The 17,677-nt window shown below is 46.3% G+C and overlaps 1 protein-coding gene and 1 non-coding gene across 2 annotated transcripts in view; one reads left to right on the top strand and one right to left on the bottom strand.

Moving 5' to 3' along the window:
- CLASP1 (cytoplasmic linker associated protein 1) overlaps nucleotides 1-17,677 on the top strand; it is a 170,684-nt gene that overhangs the window by 31,295 nt on the left and 121,712 nt on the right. Inside the window, exons 3-7 of the mRNA XM_054515484.1 lie at nucleotides 13,544-13,622; nucleotides 13,858-13,961; nucleotides 14,438-14,529; nucleotides 14,617-14,692; nucleotides 17,288-17,385. Coding sequence (XP_054371459.1) covers nucleotides 13,544-13,622; nucleotides 13,858-13,961; nucleotides 14,438-14,529; nucleotides 14,617-14,692; nucleotides 17,288-17,385 — 449 coding nt within the window. The remainder of the gene's footprint in view (nucleotides 1-13,543; nucleotides 13,623-13,857; nucleotides 13,962-14,437; nucleotides 14,530-14,616; nucleotides 14,693-17,287; nucleotides 17,386-17,677) is intronic.
- Nucleotides 12,278-12,394, bottom strand: LOC118689207 (U4atac minor spliceosomal RNA). Its single transcript, XR_004980586.1, has one exon. It is a non-coding gene; the product is annotated as a U4atac minor spliceosomal RNA (small nuclear RNA).

Here is a 17,677-nt window from a genome sequence, read left to right as displayed (position 1 = left end):
ATGCCTCCTTTTCATTGAGGGGTCATGTGCCCTTGGAGGTGTAATATCTTCATTATTTAATGAAGATCTAAAGGAATCTTTAGCCATTTTGTGGTAGCTGCTCTGGCTTCCAGCTCCAGGTCTGTAGCAGTGTCATTAGCAAAGAGCTGGGGGGAGATGTGGGATGAAGCTTTAAAGGAATTGTCGTGGGCAGAGATAGTTTTTGTAATCTCTAGAAAGGCACAGCATGTGGCAGGGAAAAGAGCACGCTGGCAGATGGGGTGAGTGCAGCTACAGTCATACCAAGGAGACACTGTTGTGAGGCTTTCTTGCTGTGGTAGACAAGTGGGTCACAATGTTGAAATGTCACTCTGGGAACTTCAGCTGTGATCAAGAATGTGATGATATGAATTAAGGTCATTTCTGGGAAGGGAACCTGTAGAAGAGGTAGTATTGATCTTTGTGCATGGAGGATTTTGCCCTTGGAGACAGAGGGTTCAAATCAGTCTCCTCTGGATGAACTTGCATGTACAGCCTGAAAAGCAACAGCAGACAGGAGAAACAGTCTTGGAGGCTGCAGCAGTAATGTCCTGAACAAGTACAGCTGGGCTGTAGCTTCCCTTGGTGGTCACTGTGCTTAAGGAGTGTCTTACATGGCAGGAGTGATGGGCGGTGTTAATGGTGCTTTGGTTTGTGTCTGTTTAAGGCTCACAGTCTTTCCTGTCCATTCCTTGGTGGAGCTCTCCTTTTGGTGCTCCTGGTTAGCTCTGCAGCCTGAGGAAGAGTGTGCCTTTCACATGCACTGTGGCTGCCCTGCAGTGTGCTGCTGTAGTGAGGGCTTGCAAGAAGCCAGCAATGGCTCCTAGACTTGTCTCAAAAGGAGTTCTTGAGCTGCTATTATGGGAGCAGAAAACTGGTTTGACTTGTGCTGCTCTTCTCTCACCTGGTGAGGACAGAGAGCTGTCTGTCAGCTCCCTGCTGAGTGTGCCTGGTGTTGGGCTGGCTCTTGGCTCAGGGTGGCTGTGAGGCAACTGTGGCCAGCCCCACATCACCTGTGTGCGGGAAGAGACCCTGACCAAAGGCTTTGGAGGGCACACTTGGGACACCCATCCTACCTCTGCTACAGCAACTCTGTTTTGTGGTGCTCAGAGGCACCTGGGAGCACTTCAGTTCCTTTCTGTTAAGTCAGAATTTCCTCAAGTTCTTGCAGAGACAGTGTAGGCTGGAAGGGTGCTGTTTGCCTGCATGCTGCTTTGTACAGGTGAAAGGAACAATAAAACCATAGCTGGTGTTGATTGGTGTTATATGTCTTCTCAAACCCTCCTAAGGAGGCATTTGGGATTGCTTTCCATGGGTATTTTTCCTGGGACCTTTTATTTCTTGCTGGAGAGAAGTAGTAAAAGGGAGGAGTTAGTGCTGCAGTATCTTGACTCCTAGTCCTAATTATCTAGTGATCAAGAAGAATTTTATGGAAAATAATGTAACTGCATTAACCTGTCTTGCAAAATAAAGTTTTCACTATCTTGGATTATTTAATGAGTCACTTAAAGAAACCATCAAAGCCCATGTAAGATCAGCATATAATTGGGCAACTCTTGAAAGAGCATGTGGTCTCTGTAGTAGATTGAAGTAGCTTAGTAGCAAAAAATGTGTTACTGGATTTTTTTTCCCTACCTAATAGAATTTAGGTGACTCTGAATTAAGTCATCAAAAGGAGAGAAATTTGCAGTGACAGTTGATTTCCCTGTCCTGTTTCTGGACAGAGAGCAGACAGCTGGCTCAAGGTTCTGGTTTTGTGCTAGTCTGATAGGTCAGAATCTGGCCTGTAGCAGCTACTTCAAATTCCTTACTTTTGGTTGATGAAAATGTCAAGATACAGCAGAAACCACTGCAGGGCCTGCATAGTTCTTGAAGACTTTTTTATAAAGAAAGAGTTAATAAAGAATCTGTGCTTTGTTTCTGTGTTGCTTTGTGGTTGTGGCATCTTCTTTGATGTACGAATTCAGAGACAAGGAACAGAATGTATATATGTGCTCAGTCAAATTCCCAGTCTTTGAAAGATGGAGGAAAAAACTCTTGAAATGGTGATGTAATTATACGAGTAGGTCTGCATGGATATTTTTTTCCTGCATCTATAGATCTTAGACTGAACTACATTTGTTACTGGACTGCATGCTGGCACGGTCCCAACACTGCAGGCAGATGTATATGAAGAAGCCAAATAATACCTCTTTGCAACATACAGTACTGCTAGACCTCAGTGTGACAAGTTTATGATAGTAATAATGCTCTGTAGTTCTAGATGAGGATATGAAAACTAATGAAAAACACTACCTTGTATCTCCTGTCGTGCTATGGTGCAGGAAAGTGCTATTAACTTACAGGAGGAAAAGGATGAAGGGCAAGAAGAGGCATAACTGTAGCTGCATCTGCTTCTGAGTCAGTTTGTGGTGTTGATTTTGTGGAAGACTTAGTAACTTATCTGCTTGACTTCTCTTACAATGTCTGTTCTTAAGAAAAAGCAGCCACTTGGTCTCTAACCTGTACTACAAGCAGTGTTATCTGAAAAGCATATTATGTTTCTGTGTTATCCTTAGGCATTGTCATATTTTAAATCCTCTAAATTATGTTTTCTAGCCTGACATAGTTACTATCTGTGAAACTCAATCTCCAATTCAGCTGAAATAGCTTCTGTGCCTTAGACTGCAAGAGACTTGCCAGCAGCATTCCCTCCTCCTTCCTGAGTCACTTTGCCACTGACAGACTGATAGAGAAACAGTAATTGAAGCCTATCGCTGTGTGACTTTGAAGTTTTTACTTTTATCAGATGATGTCAAGTTAAAACCTCCTAGATAAATGAACCAAAAGCCCAATGCCTTTTTCTTTGCTGAAAAGAATAACTCAATCCCTGGTATGACTGGCAGTATTTGAACTAGAAGTATGTGTGTATCTTGCTCCCTTATCCGTGTTGCAGATCCTTTATTAGCTGTGTGAAACACTCTTGAAGTCCAAGATTGTCATGGGTCAGATCATGTAGCTGGAGTCTTTGGGGCCTACAAAATGTTGCCTGGCTTACACTACTCTACATAGAGAAGGATTAAAAAAAAAAAAGTTTTTCTGTTTCACAGTCTGTCAGCAGGGTCTTACAGGTGGTGACACAGCAGCTCATTAAACCTGGTTTTGGATTGACAGGGCTGCTTCTAACAGGTGTTGCAGGTTTTAATGAACAGTCAAAGTCAGTTTTAGCTGAAGACCTATGTGTTAAGAATCAAGTACAACAAAACACCTACTCTAGAAAAGTGGCCTGACTGATCTAATTTGAGCAGCAGAGGGGAGATGGTGTTGAACTAATTGGCTTCAGAAACAAATTCTCGGCTGAATTTATTGATGAGGCCCATTCTTATGCAAAAAGAGTTACTGTTTCATTTTACTCGGTTTGGAATATGCAATAAGTCCAACTGGGATGGGAAGAAGCAGTCTGGCATCCTTTTCATGTCAGGTTAACAGTGGCACACTATCACATCCAGCATTCTGTCTGTCTTGTTTCAGAATTCACAAGACACCAGGTTTTGAAGTTCTAAGAGTGACCATGCTTTCCCATCTGTGTGAAAGTTTTGCTGCTGTATTTAAAAAAAAAAATAATTATGGGACACTTCAGTTTGGAATAAGTATCTCAAAGGAAATAAACCACTACTGACATTGCAGGAGCAGGAAGACTTACATAGCCTCCAACCTGTTCAGCAGAAAGCAATCTGATCTTGTCAGCAAGTGTCCAGTGAGAACAAACCTCTGAGAAAATAACAGAATTACAAAACAAGGCATCAGCCTTCTAAAATCACCCAAAAAAGTTATTTAAACACTTGATTCAGCTTAGCCATTGTTATATTGAAAATAACAATGAGTTGTGAAGGAGAGAAAAATGTAGTAAAAGCATTGTGAAAGGTGAGTAGAGCCTGTCCAGGACGTACCTGCTTGGTCTGGCTGAGCTCCCCTGGGGTGTCAGTGGCTTCTTTTGTTACACTTACAGCTTCTGTTCCTCTGATCTGCTTCAGGTCTAAAGAGTTCCGTTTAAGATAATTAATCCAAGAACTAATGATTTCGTTGAACACTTAATTAATACTTTTCTTGTGTTAATCCACAAGAATTCATGGAAACCTCTTAACGTGATGGATGCTTGTTTGTGTAGCTGTGGCACTAGAGCATTGATAGGAGCTATTTGCCTGACTTGTTTAAATGTGTTTCTAGAGCTGGATATAGAAGCCAGAATGTATGTGGTTTGTCCCTATAATTTTCCAATTGGTTTTCCACTTGTGCTGTCAGCTGCTCAGATGGCTTGTTCTTTTCCCTTAGCAAAATGCTGGCTCCCTCAAACAGTGCAGGATGCAGAATTCCCTTCTCTTCCCTTGTTTGTGGTTGATTTTTTTGTTTGTTTGTTTGTTTTGGTTGGCTGAGGGTATTTGGTTTTTGGGTTTTTTTTCTGTTTGTGATTTGTTGGGGGGTGGGGGTTTGGTTGTTTGTTTCTTTGGATTTGGTTTGGTTTTTTGGGGTTCTTTGGGTTTTTTGTTTGTTTTTTGTTGTGTGTGGGGTTTTTTTGTTGGGTTTTTTTGTTTGTTTGTTTGTTTTTGTGTTTTGTTTTGTTTTGGGGGGGTTCTGTAAAATGCTTGCAGTTGAACAGGTCTGGAGACTGGATTGCTTCAGCCACAGAAACAGACATGGAGCAGGCACTGCTTGAGCTGTGTTAGCAGTGTCAGCCCATCCATGTGTCCCTGGCTGAATCTTGAACCAGTGATTGCCAGGCTGTTCACCTTGCTCTGCTGTGCCTGGGCTTCTCCAGGTGTACTTTGCAGGAGTTGTTCATAGCAGTGAGTTATGCTGTGACTACAGTAGCTACAGTAGCCAGAAAAATCTCTCCAGCCAGGTTTTGTTGAGAGTTGTCCCATGGTGACTACTATCACCTCTTTCAGATCTGGAATGTCAGGTGAGTTGGTTGATAAGGAATGGTTTTTGTATGGAAGTGGGTTTTCCAGACAGCTTATTAGTGAAACCCCAAGTCCACAGCAGAGCCACAGGGGGACTGCACAGCACTTGGTGCATGTGGTGTTTGCTCCAGAGCAGTTCTGCAGACATTTCCATGGCAAGAAAACTCCCCTTGAAGTGTGCTGCAGATGTCCCAGATCCTGGATACTTCTGGCTAGGTAGCCTGCCTGAGATTGCAAAGCCTTTTTGGGTTCCTGAGCACATGCCAGGCACCCATGTGGCCTGAGGGTGTGCCCTGATTTAGATATATTGTGCCTCACTGTGCTGTCATATAATTGAGTGTCTGTTGGACACAACTAAAAAGGCGACTGTTTTCAGTCTGAGGGAGGAAAACAGATGTTTTATTCTCTTGTGAGAGCTCACAGTGATGCATCAGCTGTTGCTCCAGATCTCAATGATGACAGCCAAAAAGGCAAAGGGAAAGACACACAGGTCAAAAGGAGTTGAGGAGATCAACATTAAATAATTTCTATTTCCTTTGTGTTAAGTGACATGTGGGATTTGGTTCTGAAGCATGTGGAAAGCATTACCCTCTAAGCTAGAATTAACTTTTAAATGGGCAGGGACAGAATATTTTTTCATTGGTTTCCTAGACCAGACAGATCAAAGTCTGGGAAGACATATAGTTGCCAAAAGTTAAACAATATTAAAAATGATGCTGGACTTGATCAAGAGCTGTGCTAAGAGCTGGATGTAAGACATAGTTAGTTGCAAGAGGCATGCACGGGCTACAGAGTGGTTCAAGCTGCTGAGCCAAAAGCTGTGTAAGAAGGTCTGCAGAGTGCTAGGCTTGGCCCAGAGGTGTCACTTCACTCAAACATCCCTGTCCCTTGCAGGAACACACAGCAGCTCAAGCAGAGCACATTCTGACAGCTGCCCAGCTTGCAGACAGGCACTGGTACATATCTGCTGCTGTGAGGTCTGGTTCCACCTGCATAGGCTCACTCAGGGGAGCAGGTCAGCCCTGGGACTGTGCTCCTGTTCTCTGTTCTTGTGACACTGTTTCTGCTGGGGTCCTGGTTTTAGCTGGAGTATAGCACTGATGGTAAGCCCCTGAAAGTTTTCCCTTAAAGTTGTTTGACATGAATTGAGAAACAGCAATTAAGAATAGCTTGGAGAGGGAGTTAGAGGGAATGGCAAAAGAAGAAACTGGTGTAGTCAAGAGCTCAGGCAGTAGCTCTCAGACTTCACTGACCTTATAGGACAGGGGGAAGCATCACTCTGTTACGGACTGTGCTAGGTCTTGTGGCTGCTGTAGATGCTGGGTTAGATGTAGCTCAGCTGCACCCCTCACTGCTGTTGGTGAGACTGGGAAGTGTTTTAACTTGTGCCTTTAAGGATCATCCTCTGGGCTTTCTCCTGAGTGGGTCAGAAAGAGTACGAGCAGGATTCTGGCTGAAGTGGTGCCTTCCTCTGCGGAATTCCTTCTCCCCACCTCTCACCCTTTTCTCTTCCTAGCACCCATCTCTTCGCTTTCCTGGGCTATTGTATCTTTCTGTGGCTGACAAAGGCATCTTGAACCTTCCTTCTTTTCTGCATGGAGTTCTTCACTGTTGTACATTAAGCTGTTGCTGATTGTGTCTGGAGACACTTCCCAAAGGCGTAGGACTGTGTGGTACGTGCTGAGCAGGCAGTCTGTCTGTGCAGGGTGGGAGGTGCTGTGAAAGCTCTAGGTCTTAGGGTGTTTCCAAAATGTTACAAAGACAGTGGCTACTGAAAATGCTATTGCATTTTTAATTGCATGTGTTCCTTTCTTCCCAAACAAGGCAAGAACAAAGCTTCTTTAGCCAGGACCTAGCAAGAGCTGTCATCATCTCGTAAGTTTCCTACTCATTTCAGCTGCTGCCTTCTCCTCACCACTGGGGCTGCTCTGCCTCCCTGACTGATCCCCAGCTTTCTTCACATTGCCAGCAGCTGGTGGGACTTTGCTGTGTCTGCATCTCTTTGGTGCCCTCCTCATGAGGCTGGCCATGCATCCTGTCATCATTGCATTGCAGTATTGCTGTTCCTCATAAAAGCTGGTGTTGAACGGTGTAATCTGGAAGTGCAGATGTTCAGAAGCTTGGAAACTAGTGATCAAAGGAAGTATCTGGATATTTGAACATCCTCACAGTTTTCAGTAGACTTTGTGAGTCCTAAGGGAGCAGAAGATTGTCAGTGATTATCTGCTAGGTTGTGTGCTTCCCTTGTTTTTTTCCAGATGCTGTCTAAACCTTCTGAAACACTTCTGTTCCAGTTTTAAAATGTGTTGACCCTTTCTATTCTTGTAGTGTTAGAGATGGAGTTGGGGTCAGTGCTTCTGTGCTTGGAGCTTTTTAGGTGTTCCAGCTAATATGGTTCTGCCTGCAGGCAGATTCCCAGTGTGATTTCTCACTTGCTCTGTGCACTGTAGCAGCCTTTTGCTGCTAATGGTGGGGAAAGGCAGTGTTATTAGGTGAAGCAGCCTGCTCTGTTAATAAGGCACATTGCTGTGTTGGCAATTGATTAGTTGCCATAATAAAGGCTTTCCGTTTTCCTACAAAAAACTAAAGGCAATGCAGGCCTTGTTATTTTCCTTGCCATATTCTTTTTGCTTTTCTGTAGCAAAAGGAATCCTTCATACAATGAAGTCTCATTGTATGAGGCTTCATTATGCCTTGAGCTGTGAGATGCAACTAGTTACCAAAGCTACAGAGAAGTAATGGTGCTGATCCCAGGGCAAGATCTCATCAGTGCTCACAGTTATATTAATTTTTCCTTCCTGGCTGAGGACCTGGCTGTAAGTGTAAATGCTCAGCTGGGGGCAATGGAAATGTATGGAACAGTGGCAGTGTTTGTGACTAAGATATTTAACTGTTTTGTGGTGAGGAACCAAAGGCAATAGCAGATGGTAGTGCAGGTGTTTTGTTTTGATGTCATTTCATGTGAAGACACTAAGCATTGAATATCCATAGCTGTAAGAAGCTGCATAAGCAGGACCACCTTCCTGAAAAATGGTGCTGCTGCTGTTTTTCCAGCAGTGTTTGGGGTAATTGAGATGTGAAAGTGTGAAGTAAGTTGTAACTCTGCTTTCCAACTGCAAATTCTCCTGTTGTATTACCATGAGTGCTGCTTCCCTGGAGACTTAGGCAGACTGTATTTTGTGTCAATGGTGATTTACCCACTGTGCTGTCTGGAGCTCTGACCTTGCTCAGGGTAGAAAAGCCTCCTGGACTCCACAGCAGTGACTCTGCAACTTGTGCTTCCCTCCATGTCCTTTGGAGAAAGCCCAGTGGCTGCTCCTCTTCTCATCATACACAACCACAAGTGGAGAACCTTTGCAAAACAGGGTGAAGTTATTCTTTGGAATTCCCCCCTTCAGTTCCCCTGAGCAGAGGCAGGGTAGGGAGCACTGTGATTGAGGGCTGACTTGGTCCAGCTCTTTCTCCTGGGACACACTTGTCAGCTTTTCTGGAAGCAGATGTCTGCATTTCAGGGTGATCGAGTTCTTTTAAGCATCACTTTGTGGAATTTTTGTAATGATAACTTTTTGCTCTGCAGTGCATTTTCTTTAAATTGCTTTGAATTTCTCATGTGTTCTACCAAATCTCTAGCTTTTAGATCAAGAGACAACTGAGGCACTTTGTTGGCTTTTTTTTACTGAATCCAGAAGATAGTTACTGGAATTTTTTGCTTTTGCACATGAAAGGTGCCCTTGTGTCCTAACAGTAGTGGAAAAAATACATCTCTGTAGAGATCATTTCTGACAACCTTTTCTTAATGTCTCCCAACATTTAAATGACCTTAGTTCTCCTGGAATTTATTTCACTGTAGAACAATGCATTTTTTACTGAGTTGCTCATCTGTTACTAGGCTTGTAAATGAAGAAGAACTTTCAATAACCAGTGTTTTTACAAGTGCTTATTTTACAAGTGCTGGTGGTTTCATTGGGTGTTTCAGTTCACCTAATTCCATCAGGGAAGTTGAGGATTTTCAAGGTGGTGTCTGTGACAGAATGAATGGTATCTCATCAATCTAGAGAAAGAACTCAAGAATATATATTTAAAGTTTTCCTCCCATTCAGCTCTTTGACCATAGCTTGCAGTCATGCCAGTAAAATCAGTTGTGCTGCTCTTGCTGCCTTTTTCTTTGCTGGTGTTGGTTTTGCAGATTGTGTTGTACAAAAAACCTTAGTGTCTCTGTGAGGATTGTTGGGCTGGGGCGAGGGACTCATGCTTCCAGTGCAGATGTGGTGCTGCCTTGGAAGATGAGTGTTAACTCTTGGAATGGCAGAAGGATATGGACTATTCCAAGGTGGATGTGGTTATAGTCGTGTGCAGGTGGGATACAGCATTTCAGAAGCTGATTCCAGATTTCTCTGACAGGACTTTGGTTACTGCTGTGCTGACCCAAAATACCTGGCTTCAAAACTAAATTTGCCAATATCATCTCACTTCAGCTTGGTCTTGAGTGCCCAGTTCAGTTGTGGTGGATGTTTCATGTCACAAGGAATTGGAACTGCTCCCTCTCTGATCAGCACTGATCAGACCAGCAGTGATGTGAGCCATCTCTGCTTGCCTTGGACTTCTCGGTGTGTAATCTGAAGTGTTACACTTTTTTCAAAAGTATATTAAATTTACTCCAAGTATGCAAGCACTTCTCCATGTTTTTGCTTATGAATCCAGATTAGCTAAGCAACTGTTAAAAAAAACCCGTGGTTGAATACTCTTAGAATTCTTTTTTTTTTTAATATTGAAATTTAGAAGTCTTGTCTTCCATTTCCCATGCCTTCTCCAAAGAAAACCTCTCAGAGTTCAAAGTGAAATAGCTGAGCTGTGTCAGCAGTGGTGACAATCAGCATGTTGGAGCAGCATGAATCAAACTGGTGTCACAGCTGCTGTAGAAGCTCTCTCCAGCATTCCCGTTTAGGTCCCGAGCTGTCAGGCAGGGAAGGTTCAGCAGGAGGCTGGCAGAGTGCAGTGACTTTGTGGGGGTGTACTGCCCACCCCACTACTGTTTCCCTGCAAAGAGGGGGGAGAAGGTTCCTGCAGCCACCTCCACATCCCTGCTGTGGCATGGTGTGGTGAGTGGAGGGAAGGGCTCGTCTCTTTCCCCCCCTCTGAGTTTGTCCAGGCCATTGGGGTGGCCTGAAGCTGATTCACTCTGGTTTCTTTGTGTTCAGTCAGATATTGCTGGATTGTGCCGCTTCTTTACCCTTTAATAGGAGTGTGTTTAGGTGTGTCTTGTTTTAAACTGGATGGATTTGTCTGCCGTGCTTGGTGACCATGTACTGCTGGAGCAGATGATGATGGACTCTCTGCTCTCTGATATGGGGAGCTGCCTGCAAGTCTTTCAGCACCACCCAGATATTAAAGGACAGATGCTTTGAGTTGCTTTTGTTGACCTCTGAGAAAAGGACTGTCTGTATTGGGAAAGGCTGTGTTGCATCCTGGGAACTAACAAGAGACTTCTTTACTGGGAGAGATGACCTGGCAGTTGGAGAGAGGCAGGAGAAGGGTTTGCTGACAGCCCTTGGCGCCTACAGAAAGTACTCTGAGACAAGACAAAGCAGCAGCAGATGCCAAATGAGCTGAATACTGGGTGGCACGACTTGCTTTATTGCCTGTCTTGGGGAACCTCAGGAGTCAAATGAGCAGAGCAGATCCTCAGGCCGAGGGCTGTCACTCCCTGATTCTGTGATCACTCTTTTGGGGGCCCGTGTAAATAGGAGGCTAAAAGATCTGTGCTGATGTCAAGGCCTGGAATAGCTGTGTAGTTATCAGCATTGCAGCATTATCTGGAATTTCGGCTGGAGAGCTGCCCTTCCTGTGCCTTGGTGTGGAGCTGTGCCCGCCAGCTGGCTCCCTGGGGAGAGGCCTGCATCGGGATCACGGCAGTGGGATGGCTGCTGCCAGGGCCCATCGCTGCTCCCGAGCTTCCTCCTGGCCCCTGGTGTGTGTTAATTCAGGCAGAGCTTCAGTAACTGTTCCAGCACTGAATGGGTGGGCTCTTCAGTGCACTCAGTGCAATGCAGCCAGGGCTGGAATTCAATTAATTCTTTGTTCATTTGCCAGCCGTGCCCTGGGTTGTCTGTTATCTGTCTGTAGCGGATCTGTTGACTCTGTCAATCCATACATGATTTCTGCTTTCTGCCTCTGACCTTGTGAGGCAGGTGTCACATTGGGGTTGATAAATGAATCCAGCATAGTTGGGAGTAACATTTGCTCAGCCCAGTTGCTGTTTCCTCAATAGCTGTCCAAGCACCACTGTAATAATTGTGCTAATTTATAAGGACAACAGCAAAAATCGTGCGTAGCTTAGCTCATCCTCCTGGCCTTCTCCTGGGGGTGAACTGCAGGGTATGTTTGCACTGTGCATGGTTTCCTCTCATGTTTGAGTGATGAGTTCCCCTCACTCTTCCTGGCTTTCGGGCAGTTTGAAGAAGAGATGGATTCCTTCCTCTCCCGGGATCGAATTTATCCCTGGGGCACATCTCTGTAATTGCAGGCAGCACACTTATCTCTGTGCAGGATGCTGCCGTGATGGGGCTCTGATCAGGCAGCTGTGAATGGTGACTCAGAGTCCCATTGACTTTCCCTAAAAGCCTCTCTGCGCTGATGCGGATCTGGAGCCCACCCTCTTGCTGGGGCTCTGCTGCCGGGCCCCAGGCGGGCGAGGCTCCCCTGAGCCGGCAGACACGGGCAGCGATAGCCCTTAGGGCAGCTGGCTGAGCATTTGGCAATGGTAGATTACATCCAATGTGCGAGATGAATGTGAAAACGAAACACAGCTAAACAAAAGCACGAGGAAAAAGCTTCTTTGGTGTATGAATAAATATTGTTGAATTAAAAATTGGCAGTGTTGAAGGGTCTGTTACTGTGAGGGGAGAAGACTGCAGGTGCTCTTTGGAGAAGGTGAAGTTGTATGTTGGGAGAAGTTAGGATCCAGGGGCTGGTATTTAGGAAGGTTTTTTTTACAGGATACTTGGCATGGAGTAGTAGGCTGTTTCCCCGGGTGTTTGGAGCCGAATTTGGAGCGAATCCATGTGACAGGCTGAGGGCTGTGGGGTGAGCGCTGCTGCGCGAGTAGCGCACGGGCTTCAGCGCAGAGCGGCCCCGTACGGGCTCCGCTGGGAGCAGCGCTCTGCATGGAGGGGGCAGGGACAATGGGGGCGGCGCAGGGAGGTGGGAGCAGGGGCCCGGAGGTCGCAGCCCCACGCGGGTCCCGCACAGCGCCGTGGGAGGCTCGGTTTAGCTCGAGGCGAGCGTTGTTCAGAACGCGCCGCGCACACGCCGCGGTGCGAGGTTCCAAAAATTGCGCCGCGCACGGAGCGGGCGCTGCTGTGTTGTTTAAGGCGTTAGCAGGGCTGCTCTCGCCATACGCTCATTGAGCAGCCGCGCAACCCCCAGATAAGGACGGTTGGCGGCCGCTGGGGCGCGCCGCCCGTAGGGGGACGCGAACCGCGTCCAGGTCCCGGCGAGGGGCGGCGCGCCCCCGCCCCGCCCGCTGCCCGACGCCCGGCTCGGGGGCGCGCACCGCGCGGGGCTCGGCGCGCCCGGGCGGCTCCGACCCGGGTTCGAGCCCTTCGGCGGAGCCGCTACCCAGAGTGCTCCGCGCCAGACTGGCGCAGATTTGCATAGGGGGCGGGGCCTCCGCGGCAGCGGAGCGCGCTCTCTGCCGAGCGGCCGCGGCACTGCAGGGCACGGCTCCGGTAACGCGCGGCTGCGGGGATAACCGAGCTCCCGGTACCGGGAGGGACAGCGGGTACACAACGAGTACAGCTGTGTGCGTGTACACACGGGAGTGCAAATACATGTATGTATTACAGTATCGTAGAATATCCTGAGCTGGAAGTAACGCACAAGAATCATCAGCTGCAGTTCTGGCTCTTGCACAGGACAGCCCCAACAATCCCAGATGTGCCTGAGAGCCTTATCCAAGCAATCCTTGCCTCTGGCAGGCTTGGGGCCACCACCACTGCACTGGTTGTCTGTGTATATATGTACAGTTGTGGGTATGTACAGGGAGCTGGGCTGTGTTGGAGCATTCCTGGTGGCACCACCTCGGGAGCCTGGCTGTCCCTAACGCTTCTAGGCGTGATTAACCTCGGTGCTTATCCAGAAATTTAGGGAGAAGTGTCTTGTACCAGCATGATTATGATCTATAGAGTTTTGCAAAGTGTTTCACACACAGGCTACACAGTACATTCAGTATGTGATGTGCCTTTTTTTAGTAAGTAAGCTTAGTTAAAATCAGACCAGGTTTTCTGATCTGCAGCCTGTCATGAAGCTTCTCTCAAACTAGGTGTCTTTCTTTGAATTCCAGTTACATCATAATAGTGTTTGGTTTCATTTCTGCCAATAAATAATTAAGCAATTCTTAGTGCATACCACTTTCTAATTATAGTTGTAATCATTGCAATGAATTAGGAATGCTAGTTACAGCAAATACTGAAATGGTTTATGCACAAGGTTTGTGTACCTTGCACATCTATATACATGAATTTAGCACTGAGCAGCAATCGCAGTTGCAGTGCACTCTTAGTTCATTGCCTGTTCTGTGCTTGCAGGTGGTTCTCCTGGGGATTGACATCATCTCTGCACTGGTGTCCCGCTTGCAAGATCGCTTCAAGGCCCAGATTGGCACAGGTGAGGGGTCTCTGTGTGAGTGTCACCATCACTGCCACCACCTGCACTGGCTGCTGGACTCAGAGCTGTCTTTGTTCCCCGGAGAGCACTTGGGAGGTTCTCAGTGGTTTTCATCCTCTGCTGAAGGGCAGTGAGGCTGGTGCATCCATCGGGCTTTGGGGGAAGAGCAGAGGGGCTCTGCCACTGTTACATTTTTTTCCTGAGGTATTTGAATGTTCCCATTTTCTTTCCCTAGTGCTGCCAAGTTTACTTGATAGGCTGGGAGATTCTAAGGACTCAGTGAGGGAGCAGGATCAGACCTTGCTGCTGAAAATCATGGAACAAGCTGCTAACCCTCAGGTATGCTCAGCAGTCCTCCAGAGAATGAATGACTGGCTGTGAAAAAACAGGAAACCTTTTTTTCTGTCAGAAGGTTTTCTCTGCCATTTTTCTGTCTGAAATGGCTTCATCTCCCTAGACCTTGTTATAAGATGTTTACTTCACTTGGGAAGGCTGTTGCCTGACAGGAAACACAAGATCATGTCAGTGGATTTCCCAGGGATGGGATGGGTATATGCCAAGAGTTATTGTTCCAGGTTTTTGGAAAGTACTTGCTTTCTGTAAGTATGTTTTAGGTAGTGGGGAGTTACTGTGAAGTGAGCACAAAACAAAGAATTAGTCAGATCTAAAAGTATCTTGCTCCTTTTTGTCCTGTTCTCTTTGGATGAGTGTAAGGCTTGTATTTGAGCTCCAGAGGTGGTGTGGTGTATGTCTGCTGGAAGACAGAATCTGTTTCTTACCCTATCTCATTTTTTTCTCTTTCCTGTCTTCCTCAGTATGTGTGGGACAGGATGCTGGGAGGATTCAAACACAAGAATTTTCGGACAAGAGAAGGGATTTGCCTCTGCCTTATTGCAACACTCAATGCGTAAGTCAGAACCTTCTGCAAACCTTGTGTGTTGTGTAGATGAGCCTGCTCTGATTCCTAATGGTGCTTTTTGTTCTTTATTCCCAGATCTGGAGCTCAGAGTTTAACACTGAGTAAGATAGTGCCACATATATGTAACTTACTTGGAGATCCAAACAGCCAGGTGAGCTTTTGCTGTGAGTCACATCTAAAGGTTGTGCTGCTTGCCTTGTTGGTAAATGAGCTAATTGTGCTGCTGGTGGTGAGCTCTGAACAATGCTGTGCACGCAGAACCCTTGGCTGGTTTTGGAAAGGTGTAATTTGAAGTATGTTCAAACCAGCATATCAGTTACTCCAAGGGTTCAGCAGAACAACATGAATCTGCAGGTGAGATGAACAGAAAAGGGAAACCTTTGTGGGAAGGGAACTCCTGTGCCTTGGAGGCTGCAGCGATCCCTTTGGGCTCAGTGCAGCACCCCTCACCTTCAGAGAGAAACCAGTCTGGGCAGGGAGGGCAGATGGGGTCAGTCAGACAGCCTGGCCATGTGCACTACCACAAGTTGTACAGGCAGTTTCTGAATAGGGGGGAAGACAACCTGTACCAGGACCTTTAATCAGCAATGCTACCCAATGAAAATACAAGTGGAATAAAATCTGTTATTCCCTAGTGCTTTTTTTCTTGTTTGGAATTAGGTGTAAGTATGTGGGGTTAGTAAGAAGAAGGAGGTGGACAAGTAGTGTTCAAACTCGCTGTGTAATGTGGACTAGCAGTTTTTGAATAATGCTGTTGGTTGTTCTGCCAGCATGGGTGACACATCTGTGATCCAGGTCTGGAGAGGGTGTTCAGCTGGAAGGAGGTGTGGGGTGTCCAGCTGGAGAATGGGTTTGTGTTTGCTCTGGGGAGTTGGCCAGATTTCTGTGGCTGTCAGGGTCTCCCCTTGCTAAGAGGACTGAGAGTGAAGCAGCCTTCCCTTGCTGCTTGTGCCAGTGCAGGATGGTAAGCTCATTACTCCAAGAAATTTAATGTTTAGGGTCCTCTGTAGTTCTCAGCTTGGGACTAAGCAAGCTGTTACCCTCCAAGGAAATCTTGAGTTTATGGCTTAAGCACACAGGTGCCTTGGTGCTGCCATAGATGAGCTGTTGAATTAACGGGAAAGATGGTGAGGGCACTGAGACATTTTTCCTCTGTGCTGCCTCTTCCTTGTGCCTGCCACAGCTCCTAGTCCTGTATCCAACTGCAGGGGGAAACAAGGCTGATCTTTCCCTTTCTCCTGGGTCTGGTGCCTCATCCCCAGAAAGCCTGTGCCTGAATTGGTCAGACAGAAATCGCTGTGCCAGTGGCTCTGGTGAAGCAGTGTCCGCCCTGGGGCAGGGCTGGTCCCGGGCTCCCCTGGAGCTGCTGCTGAGCGCTGGGAGCCTCGCTCGGCTCGGTCACTGCTGCCCTCTCTTGGAGAGAGGAGAGAAACAGTTCCTGGTCAAGTCCAGTTTTTTTTCTTTTGTTGTGGATGTGAAAGCTGTTCCATCAGAGCCCTTTTCAAAAATAGTGCTTTTGTTGTTTTCATCTGATGTGATTGAGTAACCCAGTGTGCATCTGATGTGACAACACTCCTTAAACTCTGATCATTTTCTCAAAAATAAAATTACTAAAGCTTTATTATTGCTGTGGTAGACTAAACCAAGTATAATGTTGTGGGCTCCTTGCCTTGCCTCTTGGGATTTACAGTCCTGCAGCTGTGCCTCTGCTTAGCTGTGCACACAGGGCAATCCTTGCTGTGCTCAGGCTGGGCTGGGGTCTGTGCACCCCAAAACTGGGGGCACCAGAGGGGTCCCCACAGCCTGCTGTGCCCAGCAGCACTGGTGGCAAATGGGGCTGATGGGCAGGAGTGCTGAGTGAGGGCTGGCATGAGTGGAGCAGGGGTTTGGAGGCTGGCAGGGACCTGCTGAGTGGGAAGGCTGCGGAGCAGGAGAACGAGGAGAGGTGGGTGTGAGTCAGGTGTTGGGGTTTTCTTTGGCCAGGAGGCAGGGTATGTGTGCCTGCCCTTGGACTCCCACCTACAGGCAATTCTGGCTTGTGTCTCAGGATATTCCATGTCTAGTTCTGGGGTGTATGTGGGGGTAGCTGCTGGGCCATCCTCTGAGAAGCAGAAGTGCACAGTCGGTGTTTCTGCAGAGCAGATAGTTTGTTTACCTTCTCTGCCTGCTGTGTCTAGTGAAGGAAGGTTTTAAGTACAGAAAGGTGACACTTAATCAGATTTATGTCTCTTCTGTTGGCTGGAAGGAAGGATGTGCTCAGCAATTTCTTGCAAATCAGTTTGGAAAATATGCAAAATTCATGGTGACTCAGGTGATTGATTACTCCTCCCTTCCTCCCTGTTTTATTATCAACAGAGAAATGTAAGTTTTTAAGATAGCATTAAAAATCAGTTTATTTTACAATCTCCCAGTAATATAAGATCTGTTTGTGTCTCTACCTTTTTTCATCCAGTAAATGTACCTGTTGTATACAATGGGAGGAGTTTGGCAAAGGCAGCCAAGCTCCTTTTGCACGAAACCTTTCATCTTCCACCTTCACTGCCTTTCCAATTCAATTACCTGCTGATACTGTTAACATGTGAAAGGCAGGGTTGGAAGCTCCTTTATGAGCTGTGTGGTAATGTGTATAGTGGCAGCTGTTGTTGCTGAGAAATAGACAAATTTAGTTCTCTAATGTAGGACTTACTAGGGATTTTATTAATTTAAATTGTAAAGATGATTGATTTCTCTCATGTCTCACATCCAGGTTCGAGATGCAGCAATAAACAGCCTTGTGGAAATTTACAGACATGTTGGTGAGCGTGTAAGGGCTGATCTCAGTAAAAAAGGATTACCCCAGTCTCGGTAAGTTGAGAATATCCTTAGGTCTTCACTATTTTTGGGCTGCTTTTTATTCCCTTCCTTCCTTCAGAAGACTTCGGGAACCTCATGACCTGAACCTTCTCCCAGGATCATTGTTTCATTTCTTATTTTTATTTTTTAATCTGATAAACACTCAGATTTACTTAGTGCTGATCAAGATGAAGGGAATTAATACTTTTCCTGTAGGTTCTGCATATGTAGAGAGGAGACACTTCAGAGTAGCTTGTGTTTATGCAACTTAGGCTGTCATAAACAAAAAAACTCACAAACAAAA

This window comes from Molothrus ater, chromosome 7 (genome assembly GCF_012460135.2).
Source record: "Molothrus ater isolate BHLD 08-10-18 breed brown headed cowbird chromosome 7, BPBGC_Mater_1.1, whole genome shotgun sequence".
Classification (NCBI taxonomy): domain Eukaryota; kingdom Metazoa; phylum Chordata; class Aves; order Passeriformes; family Icteridae; genus Molothrus; species Molothrus ater.
This window is presented reverse-complemented; position numbering and strand designations above follow the sequence as displayed.